The sequence below is a fragment of the Dama dama genome, chromosome 5 (genome assembly GCF_033118175.1).
Source record: "Dama dama isolate Ldn47 chromosome 5, ASM3311817v1, whole genome shotgun sequence".
Classification (NCBI taxonomy): domain Eukaryota; kingdom Metazoa; phylum Chordata; class Mammalia; order Artiodactyla; family Cervidae; genus Dama; species Dama dama.
This window is the reverse complement of record NC_083685.1, coordinates 26,217,919-26,243,738: the sequence shown is the minus strand read 5'-3', so window position 1 is coordinate 26,243,738 and position 25,820 is coordinate 26,217,919. Positions and strand designations below refer to the sequence as shown.

At 44.2% G+C, this 25,820-nt stretch overlaps 1 protein-coding gene across 2 annotated transcripts in view; it reads left to right on the top strand.

The window, feature by feature from the left end:
- Positions 1–6,083: 6,083 nt before the first annotated feature.
- Positions 6,084–25,820, top strand: part of STX2 (syntaxin 2) — a 39,790-nt gene continuing 20,053 nt past the window's right edge. Inside the window, exons 1-3 of one of the 2 annotated variants that reach the window (XM_061142129.1) lie at positions 6,084–6,177; positions 18,002–18,076; positions 23,215–23,314. In XM_061142129.1, coding sequence (XP_060998112.1) covers positions 6,148–6,177; positions 18,002–18,076; positions 23,215–23,314 — 205 coding nt within the window. In that variant the 5' untranslated portion in view covers positions 6,084–6,147. The remainder of the gene's footprint in view (positions 6,178–18,001; positions 18,077–23,214; positions 23,315–25,820) is intronic. The other variant, XM_061142131.1, reaches the window with a different exon arrangement.

Here is a 25,820-nt window from a genome sequence, read left to right as displayed (position 1 = left end):
TTTTTCACATCAGGTGGTCAAGTATTGGACCTTCAGCTTCAGCATCTGTCCTTCCAATGAATATTCAGGACTGATTTCCTTTAGGGTTGACTGGTTGGATCTCCTTGCAGTCCAAGGGACTCTCAAGAGTCTTCTCCAACACCACACTGCAAAAGCATCAATTATTCAGTGATCAGCCTTCTATATGGTCCAACTCTCACATCCATACTTGACTACTGGAAAAACCATAGCTTTGACTATATGGACTTTTGTCGGCAAAGTAATGTCTCTGTTTTTAATACGCTATCTAGGTTTGCATAGCTTTTCTTCCAAGGAGAAAGCATGTTTTAATTTCATGGCTGCAGTCACCATCTGCAGTGATTTTGGAGGCCAAGAAAATAAAGTCTCCCACTGTTTTCATTGTTTCCCCATCTATTTGCCATGAAGTGATGGGACTGGATGCCAGTCTTAGGTTTTTGAATGTTGAGTTTTAAGCCAGCTTTTTCACTCTCCTCTTTTACCTTATTCAAGAGGCTTTTCAGTTCCTCTTTGCTTTCTGCCATAAGGGTGGTGTCATCTGCATATCTGGGCTTCCCTAATAGCTCAGTTGGTAAAGAATCTGCCTGCAATGCAGGAGACCTGGGTTCTGTCCCAGGGTTGGGAAGATCCTCTGGAAAAGGGGAAGGCTACCCACTCCAGTATTCTGGCCTGGAGAATTTCATGGACTGTATAATCCACAGGGTTGCAAAGAGTTGGATACGACTAAGTGAAAGGACACTTTCACTTTCATCTGGGTATCTGAGGTAACTGATATTTCTCCTGGCAATCTTGATTCCAGCTTGTGCTTCATCTAGCCCAGTGTTTTGCATGATGTACTCTGCATAGAAGTTAAATAAGCAGGGTGACAATACATAGCCTTATTGTACTCCTTTTCCAATTTGGAACCAGTCCATTGTTCTGTGTCCGGTTCTAAGTGTTGCTTCTTGACCTGCATACAGATTTTTCAGGAGGCAGGTAAGGTGGTCTGGTATGTCCATCTCTTTAAGAATTTTCCACAGTTTGTAGTGATCCACATAGTCAAAGGTTTTGGCTTAGTCAATAAAGCAGAAGTAGATGTTTTTCTGGAATTCTCTTGCTTTTTCTATGATCCAATGGATTTTGGCAATTTGATCTCTGGTTCTTCTGCCTTTTTGAAAGTATGTGTAAATAATTTTTACTCGATGCAGTTTCTCCAGGAGGATTTTGCACATCTAAAGTCTGTTAAGATTTGATGCTTTCATCAGTTTTTGAAATAAGAGCAAATTTTGTAGTATTCACTTTTAGAAAGTTAATTTTATGTTAATGATTCTTTTTCTCAAACCTAATTTTCCCGGGTAATTTTTTTTTTTTTTTTTGCTGTTACTAACCAGGTATAACTTTTCAGTTTTTAAAATTTGTAACAAATCTTACCATGTGTAGTCTAGATTTTTTACTATATGTTAATTATTTCTAAGAGTAATAAGCCTAAGTTGATCAAACACACGTCATTCATACCTATTGTTTGCAATTAAGAGGGCCAATGAATAGCGCAAATCAGTTTCTCGAGGCATAGTGGGGTCAAGATGAGAAAGTCACACACAGCCTTTCAACTTGAAAGCAGCCTTATCACCACTTCAGAGGCAGGAAAACTGAGTCTTCGAGAGGTTAGTCTTTTTGTTCTGGTAACCTAAAACAATAAGACCGTCAGTTATTTTACCAGCAAAATGGGTTTTTTTCCAAGCAGCAAAGAATTTCTACTTGCAACATGCAAATATGGCAAACTACAAACAAGTCTGGTAAAACAAAAGAAAGAAAACTCTTATAGAGGAGAAGAGGCACTTGGGAGGGGTTATTGTGAACAAAAAGTCCATGGGAAGAAACTAAATTTGAAATACAGTGGCTTTCACTGACTGAATTGTGCTGGTCTCTCATTGACTGAGTTGTTGCCAGGCCAGGAGAAAAAACTTTCTCTTGCTGGCAGTAGTAATGTCACTTCCCATGGGAGATGCACGGTACCATCTCTTCCTGCTGGGATCTGTATTGACATTGAGTGAGAGCTCCCCCTCTGGCCTCTTGACTCCATTTTAGTGCTGTCTCCCTTTATATATCTTCACAGTCCAAAGTCACACATAGTAAATAGCAGAACTGGGATTCAAAGCCAGGTCTCGACATCTATTATTACTATTATTTTACTGAAGTATAGTTTATTTACAATGTTGTGTTAATTTCTAACACATAGAAAAGTGGTTCAGTTATATACACATGCACACACACATTCTTTTTCATATTCTTTTGCATTGTCACAGGATATTGAATATAGTTCCCTGTGCCATACAGTAGATCCCTGTTGTTTATCCATTCTATATAATGGTTTGCATCCGCTAATTCCAAATTCCCAAGTCATCCCTCTCTCAACCCTGCCCCCTTGGCAACCACAAGTTTGTTCTCTATGTGAGTCTATTTCTGATTTGTAGATAAGTTCACTTGTGTCATTTTAGATTCCACACATAGGCTATGTCATTTAGTATTTGTCTTTCTTTTTCTGACTTACTTCACTTAGTATGATAGTCTCCAGGTCCATCCATGTTGCTGCAAATGGCATTATTTCATTCTTTTTTTATGACTGAGTAGTATTCCATTGCATACATTTTTTATTCCATTTTTTATTCCATTGCATACTTCTTTATCCATTCATCTGTTGTTGGACAGTTAGGTTGTTTCCATGTCTTCACTATTGTATTTTTTTTTTTATTTTGTCTTCACTTTTGTAAATAGTGCTGCTATGAACATTGAGGTACATGTGTCTTTTTGAATTATATTTTTTGGACATCTATTATTTTATTTTACAAACACTGAGCTGGAGGAAGCACAAGCTGGAAACAAGATTTCTGGGAGAAATATCAATAACCTCAGATATGCAGATGACACCACCCTTATGGCAGAAAGCAAAGAAGAACTAAAGAGCCTCTTGATGAAAGTGAAAGAGGAGAGTGAAAAAGCTGGCTTAAAGTTCAACATTCAGAAAACTAAGATCATGGTCCCATCACTTCATGGCAAATAGATGGGGAAACAGTGGCGGACTTTACTTTTCTGGGCTCCAAAGTCACTGCAGAGGGTGACTGCAGCAATGAAATTAAAAGACGCTTACTCCTTGAAAGGAAAGTTGTGACCAACCTAGACAGCATATTAAAAAGCAGAGACATTACTTTGCCAACAAAGGTCCGTCTAGTCAAGGCTATGGTTTTTCCAGTAGTCATGTATGGATGTGAGAGTTGGACTGTGAAGAAAGCTGAGTGCCGAAAAATTGATGCTTTTGAACTCTGGTGTTGGAGAAGACTTTTTGAGAGTCCCTTGGACTGCAAGGAGATCCATCCAGTCCATCCTAAAGGAGATCAGTCCTGGGTGTTCATTGGAAGGACTGATGCTGAAGCTGAAACTCCAATACTTTGGCCACCTGATGCAAAGAGCTGACTCACTGGAAAAGACCCTGATGATGGGAAAGACTGAGGGCAGGAGGAGAAGGGGACGACAGAAGATGAGATGGTTGGGTGGCATCATTGACTCAATGGACATGGGTTTGGGTGGACTCCGGGAGTTGGTGATGGACAGGGAGGTCTGGCGTGCTGCAGTTCATGGGGTCGCAAGGAGTCGGACACAACTGAGCAGCTATACTGAACAAATTATGTATTGAGTGCCTCCAACTTGCCAGAAATGTTGTAGGGATTGGAGCCACAAGACAGTGGTGAACAAGACAGACTAAAGTCCCTATTCCCTAAGACTTTGTATTTTAAAAGTAACCTAGGTCCTAGCCTGTAATCTATTTTAATTCTCCTAGCAATATATTAGGGCTTTTTTATTCTAAGTGAAGAAACTGAAAAAGATTTCATTGGCTCATGAAAGTCCTGGAGTGTGCTTGTTTCCGGTACTGCTTGACAGAGGAGCTCAAATGCTGTGTACAGGACCAAGTGGTTTTTGTCTAGCCTCTCTTAATTTTACCTCCTTTATATTAACCTCATTCTTAGAAGATCTCTGCACAATTGCCCACTCTTCCCCTGCCAACAGCTTGTTTTAATTGCTTAGTCAAAATGGAAAATTTTTGTTCAATCCATATCCATCAATTTACTGATTTTGATTTAAATTATGAAAAACATATCAAAGTCATAAATTCAGATGAGTTTGCTTCTAGTCCACCCAAGTTTGAAAAGTGAAGTAGCTCAGGCATGTCCAACTTTGTGTGACCCCCTAGACTGTAGCCCTCCAGGTGCCTCTGTCCATGGAATTTTTCAGGCAAGACTACTGGAGTGAGTTGCCATTTTCGACTCCTGGGATCACCCCACTTCATAGGTACCAGCTAATCTGGAGTCTTAGATCAACCAGGAGGGCAATTAATCAATCAAGCTTGTGCAATGGAGCCCCAATAAAAACTCAGAATTTGGTGGCCTGGGTGAACTTTCTTTGTTGGCAACTTCATGTATTCTGACACCCATCAATGCTGTGTAAGTAATGTGTCTGGACTGCCCAAGGAGAAGACAACAGAAGCTTCATATGTGGTACAACCAGGATGTCCTCCCTGCCCCTCCCCTCCTGTCCCCCCTCCCCCCTTTGCTGATGTTAATCTGTACCCATCCCCTGTGTTAAACCCTAACTGTGAGCATTGCAGTTTTCAGTGAATTCTGTAAGTCCCTCCAGTGAGTTACTGAACTTGTAGTTGGTGTCAGAAGTCAGAGGGGTCTTGGAGACTGTTCCCTCTGACTTTGTTAGCCTAAACTCTGGTGTCTCCCACGACCACTATCTGATGTAGCCACCTCTCTCTCAGCCCTCCTCCAAGTCCATGCCCCATTTTCTTATTTATTTGTCCACTTCTGTCTTGTCTGTTTCTCACACTAGAACTGCATCCCAAGGCCTGAGTCTCTGCATATTACCACTTCATGCCATTTTAAATTACATTCTTTAGGTTATGTTAATTAGTCATTACGGGCCTTCAGTTCAGTTCAGTCAGCTCAGTCGTGTCCAACTCTTTGCGACCCCATGGACTGCAGCACACCAGGCTTCCCTGTCCATCACCAACTCCCAGAGCTTGCTCAAACTCATGTCCATCGAGTCAGTGATGTCATCCAACCACCTCATTCTTTGTCTTCCCCTTCTCCTTCCGCCTTCAATCTTGCCCAGCGTCAGAGTCTTTTCCAATGAGTCAGTTCTTCACATCAGGTGGCCAAAGTGTTGGAGCTTCAACTTCAGCATTAGTCCTTGGAATGAATAATCAGGACTGATTTCCTTTGGGATTGACTAGGCCTTAGTCACACAAAAAAGGATAAGAATCCATAAAAGTGTGTTAGTCACTCACTCCTGTCTGACTCTTTGCAACCTCATGGACTGTAGCTCCTCAGGCTCCTCTGTCCAAGGAATTCTCCAGGCAAGAATACTGGAGTGTGTTGCCATTCCCTCCTCCAGGGGATCTTCCGACCCAGGGATTGATGCTCTCCTGCAGGGCAGGCAGGAGCCACCGGGGAAACCCCAAGAATCCTTGAAGAGATGGTCTTTGTTCGGAATATGCGTATACAAAGCTGCACCTAACCCATCTCCATACACTTGCTAAATTCGTCACCAAATTTTCCACGAATTTTTAAAGTAAATCAAATGAATGTGAAAGCACAAAACCAAAAGCAGATCAAAAAGAGCAAAAGTCGTATCTAACCGACCAGGATAAGACACCGCTAGAACACAACTCAGTTGGGCCCCGCCCCTTCGCGGCCAACCCCGCCTCTCCGCAGCAGGCCCCGCCCCTCCCCTTTCAGTCAGGCTCCACTCCTTCCCCCACCAGATCGCGTCTGTTCCTCTGCCGCGCCTTTTGGGCGGGCCCCTTCCCTCCCCGATAGTCCCCGCCTACCCAAGTCAGGCCCCGCCCCCAGGCGGACCCCGCCCCTTGGGTCGCGGCATTCCCTCAGGAAGGCTCCCGCTGTCGGCGTGGGTCTGGGCGCGGCGCGGGCCGGGCATGCGCAGAGCGCGAGGGCGCGGTTGCCGTGGCAGCGCCGGCCGAGGGGAGGGCGACCGGCGGGCTGAGGCGGCGGCGGGTACATCGAGAGCCCGCGGCCGGCCGGAGGCGGCGCCGGGCAGGCCTGAGCGGCGGGGCGCGGCGCCCGGCCCGTGGGGATGCGGGACCGGCTGCCGGACCTGACCGCGGTGAGCCGCGGGCGGGCGAGCTGGAGAGTAGCGGTTCGGGCCGGGAGCCCTGGGGGCGCGGGGATGGGCTGGGCCTTCAGGGTGCGGGGTCACAGGGTGGGCGGGGAAGGGGAGTCCGGGTTCCGGGGCTCAGGCGGGGCGGGGCGGCCCCTGTGCGGGGTCGGAGGGGGTGCACGGCTTCCCCAGCCCGCAGCACCACCGTCCCACCATCTCCCCGACTCCCCGAAGGCATTCTTCTGCCCTCGCTTCTGCACTGGGCGATGGGAAAGGGAATTGCTTTTGAGCCGGCGTCTCAGGGTCCGGCCGGGCCTCGAACCTCCTTTTCTGAGCTGGGCTCTGCTGCTGCTTCAGGTGACTTCCTTCCCTAGAGGCGGTCCACTCCTTCGCCTGGTTTAAATCCTTGCAGAGCACTTATCATGACCAGAAGTTACTTGTTGAATTATGGTCGGTTCCATCCTAGTATGCGTCAGCTCCCTGATAGCAGGGACAAGTCCCCTTGCTCCCTGTCTGCTATCTGAGGTTTCGGGTGGGACCCCGCGCGCAGGAGCTCAGTGGATAGGTGGGAACGGATGCTTGTGATGCCACGTGCCAGTGGGCGCCTTGCAGGGCTGGATGCTGGAAGGGAGCAGTGAGGCAGGTACAGAGGGGCGCCTTTTGTTTCCCCTGTAAATAGTTTGTCTTGTGTTTGTTTACTCCCAGTAAACCCCGCTGGTGGAGTACATAAGTGCTCAGCAAATTACCAATGACTTTAGTAAGGGAACAGTGTTTTGTTCCCTTAGGAATTGGAGTCTTGTTTGATGCATTCCACAGACAGTGCTGTGAATGAGATGATGACATTGAAACGGTAGTGGATGTTTATCGAATGTAGAAGAGTTGAAACATTTTAGGTGAACAGAATTAATTCTGACTTTTTTCATGAAAAATACAAGTACTAGAGTAGTGTTGAATTTATATTTCGTTCCCCAGTACTCTGAACAGCCTCAGATTGCAGCAAGGCCCACTGCACTAACGCATCCATTGAATGTAATGAATTAACTCTCTCCTTGGCTTCTAGACTGGATCCAGCCCTGTCCAAGGCTTAGGAAGTAGAATAGTCCCTCAGATTATTATCTGTGTTCTGTTGGCCAGATGAGGAATCTTAGTTCAGAGAAGCAATGAATTATTCATTATTCAGATTATGGAAATTATGCTTTTACAGTCCTTCCCAGAAAGTTTCTTCCTAGTGATTTTTCTTTCCTTCTCTTTTTATTAATGGTCAGATATTTTGACGTTTGTGTTCACAGGTTAGCAACATGTTAAATGGCAAATTGCTTTTCTTTTATTGCACTCAGTGGTGTATCTTTCTTTGTTAGAAGCTCAGATATTTGCTAAGTGAAGAAATGAAGACTGTATCATGAAAGAATAGACAAATTTATGAATGTTGGAGAACAGTAGAAAATATGTGTTAGTGGAATATGTGAGAAACTTTTCTTGGCTTGTTTAGCAAAAAAAAGCAAAAAACAAAAAAGAAGAAGGCAGTTCTTTATCACTCTTAATTAAGTGTATGTGTATTTCAGCTCTTATGGCAACAGTGTCGGTAAGAACATGTTTTAATCTAGAATTCTAGAGGAAGAAGTGATCTTTTCTGATCCAGTACCATGTTGCTGTAGATGGAAATTTGAGCAGCTGTAGGGCAAATTAGTGGACGTTTCTATGTCTGCAGTTGTTAAATCTTGGGCAGAAAATTTCTGAACCTCTCAAAACCTCAGTTTTCCTGTATATAAAATGACGATAATAAGATTTTTTTGTGTACTCTTATGGAAGAAGCGCCGAATCATAAAATTATCTCCTGTGTGTGACACTCTGGGAGAGGGTGGGAGAGAGAATAATGCTTTGTAATTACAAGTGCTATTAATATGTATTAATTTTTAAAATGTTTTCAAGCAGTTATAAAAAGCAACCTTCTCCCTGGCATATAAACTTAAAATTGAATCTGACATACTTAAAGTTTAACTTTTAATATTTAGAAACTCATCTGAAAATTATCAGCTATCAAAGCTAATTTTTTTTTTTTTCAGGAAATGTGTCTTTTCCAGGTAGCTCTTGGAGTAGTAAAATGACCTTTCACAACCATGTTTCTAAGTGGCTGGTGTTTTTTCCTAGGTAAATTTGAATATTCAATTTTACTAGTTAAAATGCTTGTGTTGTCCACATTGACAAAATGTTCTTGGTGCCTTCTAGAAGTTTCCTTTGTTAGCTGTTAGTGATTCCTCCTGAGAAAAAGATTCCCACTGATAACTTCTCAGAAAGGACTTACAAGTTAGTTTGTCCAATACAGTTTGTCAAATACAAATTTAGCTGCTTCTAAGCAAGAATTCTCTTTTTGAGCAGCCATTTGGTACATTTGGGTGCAGAAAGTTTGAGTGACTTGCCCAAGACTTTCTAAATTCTAAATCCAGAAGGTTGTTTCTGGTTTTTAAAAAAATAAAAGGACCACACATTCAGTAGATTCTGAGCACTGGATCTCTGTGAGGTTACGTGCTAAGTGCAGAGGGCACAGAAATGAACTGGGTGTGAGCTGTGGATGTGCACAACCGGGTAAGGAAGAGTGAAGAAGCAGAAGGAAATAGGTTTAGGAAGTAAGTCAAAGTGGAATTGCTGTCCTTCGAGATAATGACCCAAGGATATTTTGATTACCTTTTAAAAAAAGTTTGTGAATGCAAATGACTGTATTTACGGTAGTTAAAAACAAAAATTGCAAATTTCAGCTGTGGGAATTTGCAGAGTAATAGACTTAAACACACATACTTAGATGGTATTCACTAGTAGACATACAAGAAAATTAAATTGTTTAAAGAAAATTATATTGAAATGTAGTTGATTTACAATGTTCTATTTCTGCTGGATAACAAAGTGATTCAGTTATACATATATATATTTTTAATAATCTTTTCTATTAAGGTTTTCACAGGATATTGAATATAGTTTCCTGTCTATACAGTGGGACTTTGTTTATTGAGAAAATTACTATTTTTAATACTTGGGTTCATGGTAATAAATTGCACGTAAAATTTTTTAAAGGGCAAGAAAGCTGCCCACATATTTTTAAGATTCTGTTTTGGCAGCTCAGATGGGACACAGAGTGCAGATTGTTACGTGGTAAAGGTTCAGGTTCCAACTTAGAAAGTAAAAGCATTTTTTTTTAAGTATGTCACTGAAGTTTAAAATACTGAGAATTTCATAATACATGTATACTTTAATATATGAATTGTACATAATATTTGAATATGTTTATAGTTGAGGATTTCATAATTTACTGAATCCTGCGTCATTCTACAGACAGTTGAAATCCCACAGTTGGGATCTTTGCAACCCAGAGCTGTAGTTTCTCTGTGTGTAGGCAAGATGGGTTGCATTTCCTCCTCCAGGGAATCTTCATGACCCCAGGGATCGAACCCATGTCTCTTGCATCTCCTGCATTGGCAGGCAGATTCTTGACCACTGCGCCTCCTGGGAAGCCCTTGTTATTTCTCTGGGAACCACAATAAATACTGTTTGTATGCAGAATAAAAAAGCAAAGTCTCTACATTTCCACAGGTTAATTACTTCTTGTTTTTAATTTCAAGTCTGTTCATTCTGAATATAAGGGATGGAGAACCCAAGAGAGAACCAGCATCTCACTGGCAGGTCCCCTGGTCCAGTGCTGTTCCCACGTGCCCTCCTCTCTGGGTCCTCGTGAGCTACTCACTTTGTATGTGTCTTGCCCCCTCCCTTTTTCTGGCCCCACGTTTTCTTCTTGCCTCAGTGCAAGCATCGCTACCAGGAAGTCTTTCCTCTTGTGTCCCCAGAGATCTCCCGTCTCTGCACTCTGCACCTTTTCCAGGGCAGATGTGTGCTGTCAGGTTTGCTCTGAGGCCTCAGGACTCTGCCTGGAACACCTGCTAGGTGTGGTTTGAGTGCGTTTGCTTCTGAACACACCCACGGTTAGTTAGGAAAACGCAGATGACAATGGACCCTGTTGTCTTCAGGCTCTTTGGGTTGCCAGGGACAGAAACCCCTTCGCTAAAACAGAAAAGGGAGATTGATGCAATGGTAGAATGGGGCTTCAGATTCAACAGCGGGATGTGCTGTCAGACCTCACGAGGGGATGGAACCAGGGGCTAGCGAGCAACCAAGACTGCCTCTGTCCTCCAGTCCTGCCCATTGTGCCGCTTCGTGCTGTGTGTGTCTGTGTCTTTGTTTCTTGGCTTCCTTGTCCTTCTGTATGTGCTTTCTCTTCGCTCCATCCCCATCCCCATCTCATCTCTCTGCCCTTCATTCATTCCTTTAGCTGGTCTCAACTGAGTGACTGCCACGTGCCAGGCACTGTTTCAGGCGTAAGTTGCAACAAGACCCTTGAAGTCCTTGCTCCCCTGAAACGTGTCCTGGGGGGAGGGGACAAGGAACAGTTAAGTCAGTGAGCAGTAACTGCTGGGGAAGATATAAAACGGTGAGTGGGTGTGGGTTGGCTGCTTTGGGCTGGGTGATCAGGGGTCTTGATCAGGGAGATCTTTGAGCTGAGATGTGATGAGAAGAAGGAGCCAGCTGGGTACAGGCTGGGCAGGGGGCACGGCCAGCCAAGGCTCTGCTGTGAAGGACAGAGGATGAGGAGTTTGATAGTTAGTGGTGAGCGAAAATGAGACATGAGGGAAAATCTTTAAACATATCTTTGAGGGGAAAAACCAGAAGCATTTATGCAGTACAATGTTAGTTATGTAAAGTGTAAGGACCTGTAGTATTTATAATATTAATAATGGAATATGAAGTGAAAATGTAAAACATGAAACAGTAATATTCTCCCTAGGGCATAAAACTATAACTGATTATATAATAATCTGGGAAAGAAATACTTATATCTGGCAACATGATTACCAACTGGCCAGCAGTCAGCTTTTGCCTATTTTTAATTACAAGTATTCTTTTTTTTTTTTACCTGAAGTAATGTAATTTTGAAAAATTATTGTATTCTAGCAATAAAGGTATTGCCACCATTGGACATATTTCAAGAAAATTGTTTCCCCACAGTTAGCATTTGCATGGAAGGCCCTAGTGTACATGTATGTGGAGAATAACATGGAGAAAAATTCAGTATCTTATCCAACTTTGAATTCTTTTAGTTTGCAATAATTCAGCTTTTGAATTATCTCAACAGAGAGCATTCCAGTGACAGATAATTCATCTTTGTTAAATAGTCTCTAAGCAGGGAAGCTCCTTACTGTCTCTTCCTTACAACACTTTTCAAAGAGAGAATTGTATTTTAATATAACTCTGCTTTTAAGGAGAATTCTTTTAAAATTTAACAGAAATGGAATGTTGATATTTGGGTGCTTATCTTGTACTTTGACACTTTGGAGATCAAGTTGGAGGCTATTCCCACTGCTGTTAGTGAATGCCACGAATCATTTTGTTATTTACGATAAGTACACTGTTGTAAACAACAGCTGTGGTACAGGGGTTACACCATCTCAGCTGGAAAGATGGAACATGAGCTTCATGGACGTGGGGGGCGATTGTGTAGCTTGAATAGCATAGTTAGGTAGTCATTTTTTGTTTCTTTTTTTTAATGAATGGAAAAGCTGAAATAGTTATTACTTGGGTCTATTTTCTCATGTCTAATAGTTTTAAGAATTCTAGATAGAACTGAGAAATATAAGTAGGAAATAGGCTTTACTCCAATATAAAATAAAAAGTTAAAAAAGAAAGTCTTCACAACTGATTTTACATGTTTTATCCATTTATGACATAAGAATACCATGCTGTAACGAATAGAAATAAATTTAATAATCTCTCTAATCTGCAAAAATTGTGTTAAAATTGCACACAGTGTCATTGTTTTGCTGATTTTTCTCTAAGGCACTAAAACATAACAGAAAAACCAGTAGCAAAAAAAAAAAAAAAGGAAAAAAGGCAGTAGAGGAAACAGATTGCAGTCATTGGCTCCCTCTTGGTCTGCAGGTAGAGAAATGCACGATTTACCAGCAAGCGAATGACTGTGAATAAAGATCACGCGTGGTGACACGTGGGTCTCAGCGTCCAGGAAGAGTTGAGTTTTTTGGTGGTCAGCTGTTTATTCACTGCCTCCCTGCAAAGAGAGTGGTCCATGTATAATGTAATGGTAAAATGACTGACTTCCCTCAGGGAGAGGGTTACGTTGGACACCGTCTCCCCTGAGCCAGAAATAGCTAAGTCTCTGCCCTGGAGCAGGTGGAGTAGGGAGCGTAGGTTCTTGGTGGTGTCACACGTGGCAGACATCCTTGTGTGGGCTTTGCCACGAGATGGTGTAGTGCTGCCGGGCCCGGGGGTGGGGAGCGTGCAGGTGAAGCAGGACAGGCTGTGGATTGACCACTGTGGAAGCCATGCAGCGGATCCATCGAGGGCCCCCTGTATTGTTCCTTCTACTTCTGTACGTGTTTTGTTATTTTCACAACAAAACGTAAGACAGACAAAACACTGAGGCCTCTGAGAACCCTGAGTAGCTGTCAGAGGGGTGAGATGGGTGCCCTCCGCCCCAGGAAAGCCACGGTGGGGGCAGATGTGTTGTCATGACTCGTCCTCTGGGCCACAGGGGAATCTCAGCCCTGCTCAGCCACGTTCAAGGTCATTCTCTACCCTTGCCCCATTCTCATTTGATGAATTCACGGGGACTCAATTTAGTTCACTCCAGTGTTCCTGGCCTCCGGAACGTCCCCTGCCCGCATCTGCGAAGAGAAGTCAGCCACAGGGGGACAGTGACATGCAGGGTCATTCAAAGAGGACATGATTGTGAAGGCCAGGGAAGCTGCCCCGGAAGCTCAGAAGGGAGCCTGGGAGCCAGGCTGTGCCTGGAGGACCCACGTGAAATCCCCTCCTCTGGGAGAGGTCCATGGTGTGTGGTCAAGAGTGAGGACTTCTGGAGTCAGATGGATAAGGTGGTCTCAGCTCTGAGCGTCCAGGGCAGCCGCTCACCCCTCCTGCCTTAGCTGCTTCTCGCAGAGTTGGGGGAGCGGGTGTGGAAGGCATTTTAAGTTTCCCGGTGGTCCTGCCATTGGTGAGTCAGCACAGTCGTGGGTTTGTGAGGTCGAACCCTCCTGGTTCCCAGAGAGGCCTGAGTCTGTGAGCACGGTGCTCAGCTGTCCCGGGGTGTTCTGTGTGTGAAACGGGGGTGCTCGCAGGCCTCAGGTGGTGCTGGAGGACCAACACAACAGCAAGTCCTCCTGCTGCCCCAGTGCCCTGGCCCATGATGTGATGCCCGTTAGCAGCCCTCTTTCACTCCAAATGATGCGGGAGCCTGGAGAAGAGCTCTACGCTATTGGCGGGTTTGCCTGAACGTCACTTTTGTTGCTGTTAGCTGATTGCTGATCTGCCTTTAAGTGCTCTTTTTCTGGGAATTAAGAGCATGGACCTGAAATTATTTTAAAAGCGTTCATTGGTGTGTGCACATCCTGTGAAAATCACGTGCCTTATGAAGCCCTGAGTGGGCAGTTTTCCTGCAGCCCCACCTTTGGAGGAGGAAACAGGTATCATCTTCACTTTATAGACCAGGAGACAGACTAGGAGAAGTTGGTGGGGCCCAGCTGGTAAGCAGGTTAGAAGCCAGACCTGTGACTCCCAAGACGGTATTCTCGCTAGACAAGCCTGTCTGCCTGGGTTCAGATCGGTGTCTTGGTTAGTTAGCATGGTTGGTTAAAGAAAGGGTCAGGTTGCTTCAGTCCTTGGTGTGTGTGTGTGTCCTTGGGCTCTCGTGACACAAGACCACAGATGGGGTCACAGAAGTGCTGTCATGTCTGGCCTGGAGGCCAGAAGCCTAAAGTCAGGATGTTGCAGGGCCATGCTCCCCTGAACCTCGGGGGAGTCCTGCCTTGCTGCTCATGTCTTCCAGGCGTGGTGGCAGTCCTAGGCACTCCTTGGCTTCTAGACCCTTCACTACCCTCTCTGCCTTGCTGCCACATGACTGCCTCCCCTGTGTCTCTGTCTCTTATAAGGACAGAGTCCTGTGGGGTTAAGGGCCCATCCTGCTCCAGCATGACCTCATCTTAACTAATTATGTCTTCCCAGACCCTTTTTCCAAGCACGGGTCCTGGGGGTTTGCAACATTTATTTTTAGGGGGACAGTTCAACCCATAATACCTGCCCTGTTAGCAGAGCACAAATGAAACATTCTCAGTAGCAGCGCTGTCTAATTGCGGGCATCTTCCTCCATGACTGGAGTCACGTGAGAGCAGGGTGGTGGCTCAAAGTAAGGGCGGGCCCTGCTGGGGAAACCACTCCAGGCACGTGCCCTGGGGAGTCTGTGAACAGAAGCAACGGTGTGGAGAGAGTTCAGCCCACAGTCCTGAGAGGCGCCCTCTGACCCCCGCCTGCAGCTCCTTGAGTTGCTCCCAGAATCCTGTGGAGGGGGGTCTGCTTTTCCCTCGAGACCACCCCACTATCCAGTGTGTGTGTCACCTGGAGATAAAATACTCTTTACGGCTCTCATAAAAACCCCTTGTCTGAGGGAGCTGTGCCTCTCTATCTTGGAGAAGCACATTTCTTCTCCCTTTGCCCTCTGTAGATTATCTTATCTACACCCAGAAGTGGCCCCAGGGCAAGGGAGGTGCAGAAGCCTTCCGGGGTGGTAAGAGATTCTTGTTGAAGTTTAGGCCAGAGCGATTTGCCTCAGCGTGGGCCCTGGAAGGTGCAGAGGGAGGCTGCATTGTGTTTTCTTACCACATTTATTACAGTTGGCAGATTTTTCTTAACTAAATTTAGTGGAATTTTGTTTCCACATTATTCCAAGTTGCAGATCAGTAAAGCTACACTTAAGACTTTTAGTGCTTCAAGATTCTGATTTTCCTGAGGACACAGAATTCCTGAAATCTGGGGCCACCTCAGCTTTTGCAGAGTTAGAGCTGAACTGACCGCCTAGCGTGCCCTCAGGGAGATGGTTTCAAACAGTTCCCTCCTCTATATGCTGTCAGGTGTCTTTCCTTTCTCGTCTCGAATCCACATCTCTCACTGGTAGATGCTCTGTCACATGTCCTTGATAAATTTTGTGTGACTCGGATGCCAGGTTCTGGGGTCTGACATTGTCTCCTCTCCCCTGTAGCTGTAGACAGAGATTGCTTTCTTCCCAATATAAGACCCGTACGTAAAAACGAGTTCCGTTCTGAGAGCATATTCACACGTCCGGTTTAAACAAGTCCAACAAAGTCAGTTTAGGTACCCAACTAACACAATTGGCTATGTAGTACTGTAGTGTGAAGGGAAGTTAAGTAAAAGCCGCTCAGTCAGGTCCGACTCTTGGTGACCCCATGGACTATACAGTCCATGGAATTTTCCAGGCCAGAATACCGGAGTGGGTAGCCATTCCCTTCTCCAGGAGATCCTTCGCAACCCAGGGATCGAACCCAGGTCTCCCACATTGCAGGCAGATTCTTTACCAGCTGAGCCACAAGGGAAGCCCATACTGTAGTGTAATAGGTTTATAATACTTTTTACACAAATGGGTTGGTTGAAAGTCACTCAGTCATATCCGACTCTTCGTGAGACAGTGGACTATACAGTCCATGGAATTCTCCATGCCAGAATATTGGAGTGGGTAGCCTTTCCCTTTCCCAAGGGATCTTCCCAACCCAGGGATCGAACTCCGGTCTCCCGCATTGCAGGCAGATTCTTTACGAACTGAGCCACAAGAGAAGTGTTAACTGAGCCATAAGAGAAGTATTCACACAAATAATACATAAAAAACAAACATAGAAAACTAAACATTTAAAATCTTACGGTACCTTGAGAAGTATAGTAGTACAATACAACAGCTGGTGAACAGGGCTGGCATCGGGTGAACAGGCAAGAAGAGTTACTGACTGGAGCGGGGAGTGGAGGTGGAGGTGGTAGAGCTGAAGGATCGTCAGCAATAGGAGATGGAGGGCAAGCTGCAATTTCACTCATGCCTGACGTTGATGACACAGGTTCTGGTTTCTTGCTGGCTTTTTTTTTTAACTACCCTCTCGAAAAAACAGGCCAGTGATGTCTGGGTAGTACTTTTTTTTTGTCATCCCAGTTACCAGCTACATCATTGCTGCTTTTGCACGTGCTTCCAGACATCCTGGGCTTGAAATAAAACTGCACTACTATACAGTAAAGTATACAGAAGCACATGTGTAGAGGATGTACACATGTGACAGTGTACACCAGACATGTGAACTTATGTGATTGGACATGGGAATGCACGTTCATGTCTTTGAAAGCTTGCAACTCGAAGGTTCATGTGTAGGGGACTTATTGCAAAGTCTTTTCACTGTTTCGTTCTTTTGTGTCCCTTGAGGGGTGGGTTAAGGTTACAATGTGGTGAGGTTCTGGATGTTCTAGGGTAGTCTCGAGTCATGGAATGCTCCACTCAGCCAGAGACCCAGCCCTCCAGGCGGTCCTGATGTCCGTCAAGTGTGAGAACGCCTGGCCTAGAACATCTCTTCAATGTTATTTTAAACTGATGGACCTGATTTGTAAAGTAGTGTCATCCTGGCCTTTCCCGGTGGTGGGTCGCTTTCTTCCTCAGTGTTCCCTTGTTCATTCGTGAAGTTGTGTCCAACTCTGTAATCCCCTGGACTGCAGCACGTGCTTCACCATCTCCCAGAGTTTGCTCAAACTCGTGTCCGTTGAGTCAGTGATGCCATCCAGCCGTCTCATCCTCTGTTGTCCCCTTCTCCTCCTGCCGCCAATCTTTCCCAGCATCAAGGTCTTTTCCAGTGAGTTGGCTCTTCATATCAGGTGGCCAGAGTATTGGAACTTCTGCTTCAGTATCAGTCCTTCCAAAGAATATTCAGGGTTGTTTTCCCTTAGGATTGACTAGTTTGATCTCCTTGTTGTCCAAGGGACTCTCAGTATGCTATCTATGGTGAAACAGATCACCAGCCCAGGTGGGATGCACGAGACAAGTGCTCCGGCCTGGTGCACTGGGAAGACCCAGAGGAATCGGGTGGAGAGGGAGGTGGGAGGGGGGATCGGGATTGGGAATACATGTAAATCCATGGCTGATTCATATCAATGTATGACAAAACCCACTGGAAAAAAAAAAATTAAAAAAAAATAAAAAAAAAAGAATCTCCTCCAGTTCCACAGTTCACTGAGGTCTTCTTCACTGAGTCTTTCTTTAGCAAAATGTTTATTGATTATACAAGTGTGGTCATAATTGGAAATTACTTACTTAGGGAAAAATGATCAACACTAGCTAACATACGTGAAAGTTCTTTGAAAATTATTACCTAGTCTAGAAAAGTTGGGCACAAAAGTCTGAAACGAGGGTTACAGAGGATGAGATGGCTGGAAGACGTCACCGATTCTGTGGATGTGAACTTGGGCAAATTCTGGGAGATGGTAGGGACAGAGAAGCCTGGCATGCTGCAGTCCATGCGGTCGCAAAGGGTCGGACATGACTGAGCGACTGAGCAACAACTAGAAAAGTTGACTAGTGGTGTCAGTATTTCTAATCTGTATAGACAGTGTGCAATGTAAGCAGATTCACTTGTGAAAAATAAACCTGGTCTGTGTCACATGGACGCACTCAGTGAGAATGAATGATGGATCCTCTGGCGCTCAGTTCTCGAAGATCCAGCCATTGTTTCCCCCTGACGTGGCTGCTTCTCCGGGCCGATTGGCTGTGTGCGCCTGCCCCAACTGTGGCCTGGTGAATGTCACAGCCTTGGTGGGTGGTGGGCTTCTTACGCTTTGGTGCTCCTAGTGAGCTGAGATCGTGTAGGTACCCAGCTGCTCTTGTCTTTCAATTCACCGTTGGTGCCTCTGTGAAAACTTTTAAAACCAGAATTTTACATTTCATATTTTTCCATTTCAGTGTAGGAAAAATGATGATGGGGACACAACTGTTGTTGTTGAAAAGGACCATTTTATGGATGATTTCTTCCATCAGGTAAGAGTCGTTTTGTGAAACCCAGTCTGTCATTTTTCTTTAAACATAGTTAAATTAATGTAACTGCATTTGTCGTATTTGAAATAATGCCAAAACTAAATATTTTAAAAAGTTGACGTTTGAAAAGTGCTGTAGAATTTTTAGTGCTATTAGCACATTTATTACTGTTGAGCCCTTCTTCCTGGTGACTGACTTGGGGGGGAGGGCGGGTGAGAATGGTGACTGTCAGTGCTGGGGGCCTCTGAGGAGACTGAAGCCCGCGGGCTGGGGGTGGTCAGCAAGGTGGACCTGCTGCTCACGGGCTCGTGCTGGGAGAAGGTATCTCCTCCAAGCACAGGGTCCCCTGGGGAGGTCTGCCGCACCCATGGCCAGCAGGGTCCTCCAAACAAAGGGAGACTGGGTCCTGGGAGTGGAAGGCCTGGTGGCAGTGATGTCCCTCAGCTGGCCGTCAGGCGTGCACGGTACACACAGTGAGGCTTTTCTCTCTCTTCTCCTGTGGAATGGCTGTGAGTCCTGTATGTCAAAGGGCTTGCTCGTATTGTGTATTTTCTAAAATCTTTGATTGAATTTTAAATTCTTCTCCTGAGTTTTCCGTATATCAAAGCATGAGTCTCTAGGTCATATGGGACTTTACTCATTCCTGAGAGATCTAATCCTTGAGCAAAGATACGATTGTGGCAACTCTGCTCTGCCTTGGTCAGCCTGGCCTATCTCTGGACTGTCCGTGCAGGGGCGTAGCCTCTGGGCCCGTGCCCTTGGGTCTTCCTTCGAACCTGTCTGTCTCCCAGACTTCCCCCTAAGGCCTTTCCCTCTCCTTCTCAACTCCCCAGGGCTGTTTCTAGAATTTAAACATGACAGCGCGTTTAAATTCTTAACCCTAAGTCATAGTTGATCAAATTTTGCATAATTTCAAATTTTTGAAATTGACTCTGAGAACAGATATTTTGACTTTGTTAAGCATTAAGAAAAGAAACATGGCCAGTATAATTTTTTCACAATGGAAACTTCATTTGCAGGACTTGTATTGATTATGCTGAATCTAGTCTAAGAGTTTCAGTTTACTCTTAAATCTGTTGGCAGTCTAAACTGGTCCATCACTACATGGATTTGAAAATATGTAGTATGTTAATTAAAAATGTATTACAAGTTACCAGCTTTTCAGCCAGAATTTATTGAATACATAGTTCATTGGGTTTCAGATATATTTATGTTAGTTCCTAGTCTTTTCTAATTGGAAAAACATGAAATTAAATCATTATCTATAGGAGCTTACTTTAAGGTACAAAGGGGTTAAGTTATTGGATTTCTGGATTTCACTTTGCAAACAAGACACTTTCATCCTGGCTAGTTTACCTGCCCACTTTGTAAAATCATTATTTCTCTGATTTTACCCCCTTTACCTAGATGCTTAATTCTTCCATATCAGTTCTCCAGAGAAACCCATATTTTTTATTTTAAGAATCTTCTAGCAGTAAATGTTGTATTTTATAGAAGAATTTTAATCACTGTGTCATTAAACTGTAGTAACTTAGCACTAATCCATTTTGGCTGCAGGTGTTAGAGATTCACAGAAAAACAGGTGAGTGGTGTGAGGGAGGTCTGAGAGCCTTTGATTTTAACTTAAGTTCCAGTTTCATTTGTTAAATAGTTGACTTATTTTGCAGTTAACTTCTGTGAAATGACTTCTTTTTTTTTTTTTGCCTGTGCCATACTGCATGTGGGATCTTAGTTCCCCAACTAGGGACTGAACCTGTGTCCACTGCGGTAGAAGCATGAGGTCTTAACCACTGGACTGCCAGGGACATCCTGAAATGACTTCTGAAACAAATAGAGAAGCCAGTGATGTTTGTTAATACAAGCTCTTTCTTTAGAAAATGACATTTAGATCTTAAGTATCACATAGAATATTGCAAAAGATAGGAATTTTGCACATGACCAGTGTTGGTTAAAACTAGAATAATGCTGTAATAGGCGGCCAGGAGATCCCCTTTTTATGAGAGTAGTTTGTGGTTGTCTGAGAGAGCCCGTGTGGTGTAATTCATAGATGTAAATGGGCCTGGCGCTACAGTGAGGATGGCACTTCCCTCCTGGTACTGAGTTGGTGGCCCAGCAGTTTCCTTTTCTTTTTGGGCCACACTGGTGCTTCTGCCGCACAGATAATGTTGATGTGTGTACTGTAGAACTTTCCAAGAGGCAAAGGAGTATCTTTTCTACTTTGTGACAGATGGGTCTCACTGACTTCACTTCAGAAATGGTGCTTTAAAGATGACTAACTGAAATGTAAATCTGTGCACTAAAACCACAAAATCATTTGTGCTTAAGCCTGTGTGGTAAAGTAGCAAAAATTTTAAAAGATACTGTTGTAATTTTTTGTGTGGTTTTTACCTGATTAATAAGATAAAATTAATAAGTATGTGAAGTTCTATAGAAATCATGTATAGATGGAAATAACACCCAGGCTTAATGAAATAGCCAGTCACTGTTTTATGAAAGCAGAATTCTGTGTCAGACTGTCCTCTAATATGTTGCTTTTCAAAATGTGCTGTGGGACTTGGACCCAGTGTCCCTGCGGTTCCTGAGACCCTTCCAAGGAGTTCGTGTGGCTGAAACAATTTTCATAAGAATATGAAGATATTCACCTCTTTCCTCTCCCTCTGTCATGAATGACCGTGGGGGTGGGGGTAGTTTTCAGAGGCCACACCACAACAGATTGAACACAGAAACAGGCATCAGAATCAAGGTGCCTTCCATTAAGCTAGAAGCTAGATTTGCAGAGAAATGTAAATCACTGCTCTTACTGTCACTGATTTTGGGGGAAAATACTGCTTTTTTCCATAAAAATATGTTATTTATGTTAACATGTATTTTTAGTTTCCTGCTGCTGCAGTAACAAATAACCACAAATATAGTAGTTTTAACAGAACATGCATTTATCGTCTCACAGTTCCAGAGGTCAGAAGTCTGGAACGAGCTGTTTGGGGCGCACGTCAGGGTGCTGGCAGGGCCGTGTGCTCCTGTAGGCTCTAGAGAATATTTGCGTCCTTGCCGTTCCAGCTTCTGGAGTTGCCTCCATTCTTGGCTCGTGGCCCCTTCCTCTGTCTAAAGCACATCTCTGCTTGTTTCTAAATTTGATCCCGTTGCTTCCGTTTTATAAGGACTCTTGTGATTACATTGGGTATTCAGATAATCCAGGATAATCTCCCATCTCGACCCTTAACTAACCACATCTGCCAAGCGCCTTTTGCCCTGTAAGGTCATGTGCAGAGGATTAAGATGTGGACGTCCGCCACAGCATGTCATGGGTTTGTGATGACTGTAGTAAGCGAATTCATACATGTTAAAGGCGTGTCTCTGTGTGGTACTTAGATTGGAAGGAGCTGCAGCCTACATGAGCCAAAGCAGGCATCTTACCTCTCCACGGAGAGGTGCATCCCCGTTGCTCAGAAGTCAGGGTGATGAGAGAGGACGCACTCCTACGAGAGGCCTCACCCCACCCCTGTCTTCATCTCCTTGTCTTCTCACCTCTCACCTCAAGAGGGGTCCTTTTTTAAGTTTCTTTTTGAGACATCCCAGCGTTTCTTCTTGTAAGTGTTACCATCTGCCCATTAATCTGTTTGTTTTGGCTTCTTTCATCATTGTTGACATATATACATTATTCTGCAACTGGTAGGTATTTTTCCCCCCTGTGATTTTAACTTGGTAATATATGTAATATATCCTGGGGATCTTTTTATGCCTTTTGTTATATTTCTATAATGTAACCTAACAAGCCTCCTTTTGCTGGGCTTTAGGATTTTCCTAATCTTTTTCTTAAAGATATATATATATATATTTTTATATGACCATTTTTTAAGTCTTTATTGAATTTGTTACAATATCATTTCTGTTTTATGTTTCGGTTTTTTGGCCGTGAGGCATGTGGGGTCTTAGCTCCCTGACCAGGGATCGAAACACTTCCTATATTGGAAGGTGGAGTCTTAACCACTGGACTGCCAGGGAAGTCTCCCTAAGGTTTTAAGTATAGAAATTGTGCTTAGTTTCCTGGGGCTACACAAATTTCGTGGCTTGAAACAGTGCAGATTTATCCTCTTCATTTCCGAAGGCCAGAAGTTCACCCTGGTTCCACTGGGATGAACCATGGTGTCAGCAGGATCGCACGCGCTCCTGGGAGGCTCCCTGGAGAACCTGCTTCTCCATACCTGCCTCTCCAGCTCCCGAGCTGCGTCCCCATCTCCTCCCTCTCCACTCCCTCCTTCCAGGCCAGCAGCAAGGCATCTTGCTTCACTGGGTCACGTGGCCTTCTTCTGTAGCCACATCTTCCTCTGTTCCCCCTTACTAGTACACTTGAGATGATGTTGGGGGTCCACCTGGAGGATCCAGGATCATCCGTCTCCCCATCTCAGGATCCTTGGTTTAGGTCACATCTGCAGTTTCTTTTGCCATATAAGGTAACCATCAGAGGTCACAGAGGTTAGGACCTGGACATTTTGGGGGGACAGTATTCATGCTGCCACCCTTGTTAAGAATCCATCTGGACAAATCTTTCTAATGAGTACATTACATTTTGAGGCAAGTATTGAATAACTTAGATAATCAGAGGCAAAAAAATAATGACTAAGAAGGCTTGGTCTTACCAGCTGTCCATACCTCCCCACATGAGAATGTTATTTCTGGCCTGTCCTACAAAATGAGTTCCCTTCTTAACTGCACAGAGAACTGGTATTCATAGTAGATGCTTCTATAATACCACTGTCTGTGGTAATTCTGGGTTGTGATTATAAAACTTCTTATAGCCAACTAGGTTTTCCTGGAGATTGATACTGCCTTATTTCCCTTTATTTAAAAAATTTTTAATTTTTAATTTTTTACTTTTTAAAATATTTTATCATATATATATATATATATAGGAATGTAGATAATTAACAATGTTGTGATTGTTTTAGGTGGACAACAAAGGGACTCAGCCATATATACACATATATCCATTTCCCTTTATTTTTTTAAGTTGAGTGGGGAAAGGTTATTATTTCTTTATGTGGTACTTATTCACTTATTTCCCTCTTTTATCCTTCCCTCTTCAGGTGATGAAAAGCAAATCTGAATTTGCCACAGTGGTGATGACTTTTTCTTTCTCCTAGGTCGAGGAGATCAGAAACAGCATAGCGAAAATAGCTCAGTATGTCGAAGAAGTGAAGAAAAACCACAGCATCATTCTTTCTGCACCAAACCCAGAAGGAAGTAAGTTGTTGGTTTTAAAAAGAAGCGTGTCTGTCTGTCTTTCTGCCTGTCTTGCTGTCCATAACACAAGCCTCAGCCCGGGAACATGTGAGCTTGAGCTGGGAGCCTATAAGAAGTGCTGGAGGCTGGCGGCCCACCCTCCCCATTCTCATGTCTGTTCTGGATGAGCCAGCGCTTCAGTGTGGTTTTTGTTACAGCGTCCCTGGGATCTGGTGTTCAGCCCAGGTGAGGACAACTGATGCACGACCGCCGTGAGAATACACGGACGTGACTCTGCAGAACTTTGGGGCCACGTCAGTGACTGATGGGGTCTTAGAGCCGTGCTATGTTCACAGTGAAACAGTAGTGATAGAATTTTGTGTTTAGATGAAAGTTAACGAGAGGTTGATCTGGAAAACAGTAGAGCAGGATGGAGCAGTTTTAAAGATGAAGAACAGACCAGGAGGTGGTTTCACGTCTTCAGCAAAGGCTCTGGTGTGGAGTGTGCTGTTCTCAGTGTCCGTGGAGGGCAGCGTGTGAACAGGTGATTTAAAATGAACTGAACATCAGAGTGTTGGCAGTTTTAAGGGAGCATTTCCTTGAGCTGCAGTGATCAATTTTGAAGACTTTAAAGGTAAGATGGAGCTGGATAAGCCAGAAGACTGCTAATTGGAATCCATATGTCATTTAGGGGAGTAGTTGATACCTTTACCATATTGAGTCTTTTAATCCTTGGAAATGGTTCATCCCTCTGCTTACATCTTCTCTACTTGCTCCCAGTGATGTATGTAGGGCTCTGTGTAGAGGTCTCTACACACCTTTCATGGCAGTCGATGCTTTTGATGTTAATGTGAATAGTATCTGCTGTAAATTTTGTTTTCTACTTGTTTCCATATATAGAAATACAGTAGGTTTTGTATGTTGAGCTTTTATCTCACTCTCTGGCTCAATTAATTATTTTTAATAATTTCTCTGTGGATTCCTTTGGATTTGCTCTGTAGCCAGTTATGTTACCTGTGAATAATGACAGTTGTCCCTCAGTTCTTAGGCTTTTTATTTTCAATTGACTTCTTTTACTGACCTTCTATATAGCATTGAATGGAAGTGGTGATGCGAACATGTTATTCTCAGTCTCAGAGGAAAGTTGAAAGCAACTTTGTTAGATGGTTATTTGATGTGGCCTCACTTTTAAAAAATAACTTGATTTTAAATTGAGAAAGAACTCCTTTACTCATTTTGAAGATTTTGTGTGTCTTGTAGAATAATGCTTTGTATGTCTGTAGATGCCCTGTCTTATGATTTAGGAAAATGTTTCCCAGAAGCATGACTCTCACTAGCTACTGTATTAAACGGGAGTTCTGTGGCCAGATACATGTGGGACCACCTTCACACCACATCCCCACTTGGATGATTTCAGCGTACTTAGAGCAATAAAGGCCCTGAGAAGTCCTGTGATGAAGAAACCTGCTTAACTTTGCTTAGTGAAGTGTGTCACAAATGCATTTGCCCACTGGACTTTTTATGTAACACCTATTAACATCTTGCTTAATTCTTAGTGAAGTTGAATTTGAATACGTGCTTGTGTATTTTTTCTTTTGAGAAATTTATCTCCAAAAAGCTTTGCTCCCCAGTAATAGCAGGTACAACAATGGAGTAAATTTAGAGCTCTAGTGCTTCACAGTCGTCCCTTCAGGCTCCAGAAGAAAACTATTGCTTTTAGTTTCACAACAGAGTGTGAACCGGAGTGTAGGAAGTAGTGTCTCACTGCTTACTTAGTTGATCTGTGTAAGAAAGATGCAGTGACTCCTGCCTCGTGCTGCTGGGCGCTAGGGAGTGCTGCGGAGGGCAGCGGGCTGCTGTCCCCCTGCTTTTTGTCCATGCCGGGGGCAGGGGAGGGTGCAGATTGGAGCTCCAGCTCCTCATTGCCTTCCCTGCCCAGGCTCCTAGTGGACACGCAGAAGGGTTCCAGAGCACGTGGCCCCAGGTGGTGCTGCCCCGCCCTGGCCCATTAGCTCCGGCTTTGGATGCAGGGTTGGCTGGGCGGCCAGGCCATTTCATTAACCTCAGTAACAAGGTCCCAGAGGAGGGTTTGCTGCAAAGCTGACAGAGGGCCCCTTTAGTTGCACTTGTCTTTACTGACCTCACACTTATGCGTTTTTTTTTTGAAAGAAGGTCATTGAAAATGAGTAAGTTTCAGGCTCTCCGAAATATGGATCCAGCTGGCAGAACTCTGAAATAAATGTACATGATTCACCTTTTTGGTTCCTACTGGCGATAGGATTATGACTGACATCACCATCAGAGAGGGGTGGGGATTTTACTCATCAATGACAGGGCTTGTGGTTCCTTTAATCAGGGGTCATAGTCCCTCTCCTCAGCCCATGTTTTAGGTGTGGACCTCCTAAAAAGTCGCACCTGTTGCTCCTTATCTTTCCTTTTTTTCCATCCCACTGTCGTTCTCCTGGGTTGGCCTCTCTCTCTCTGAGCAGTTGCATCCTAATTGCATCCCATCTCTCATTCCTTCTCC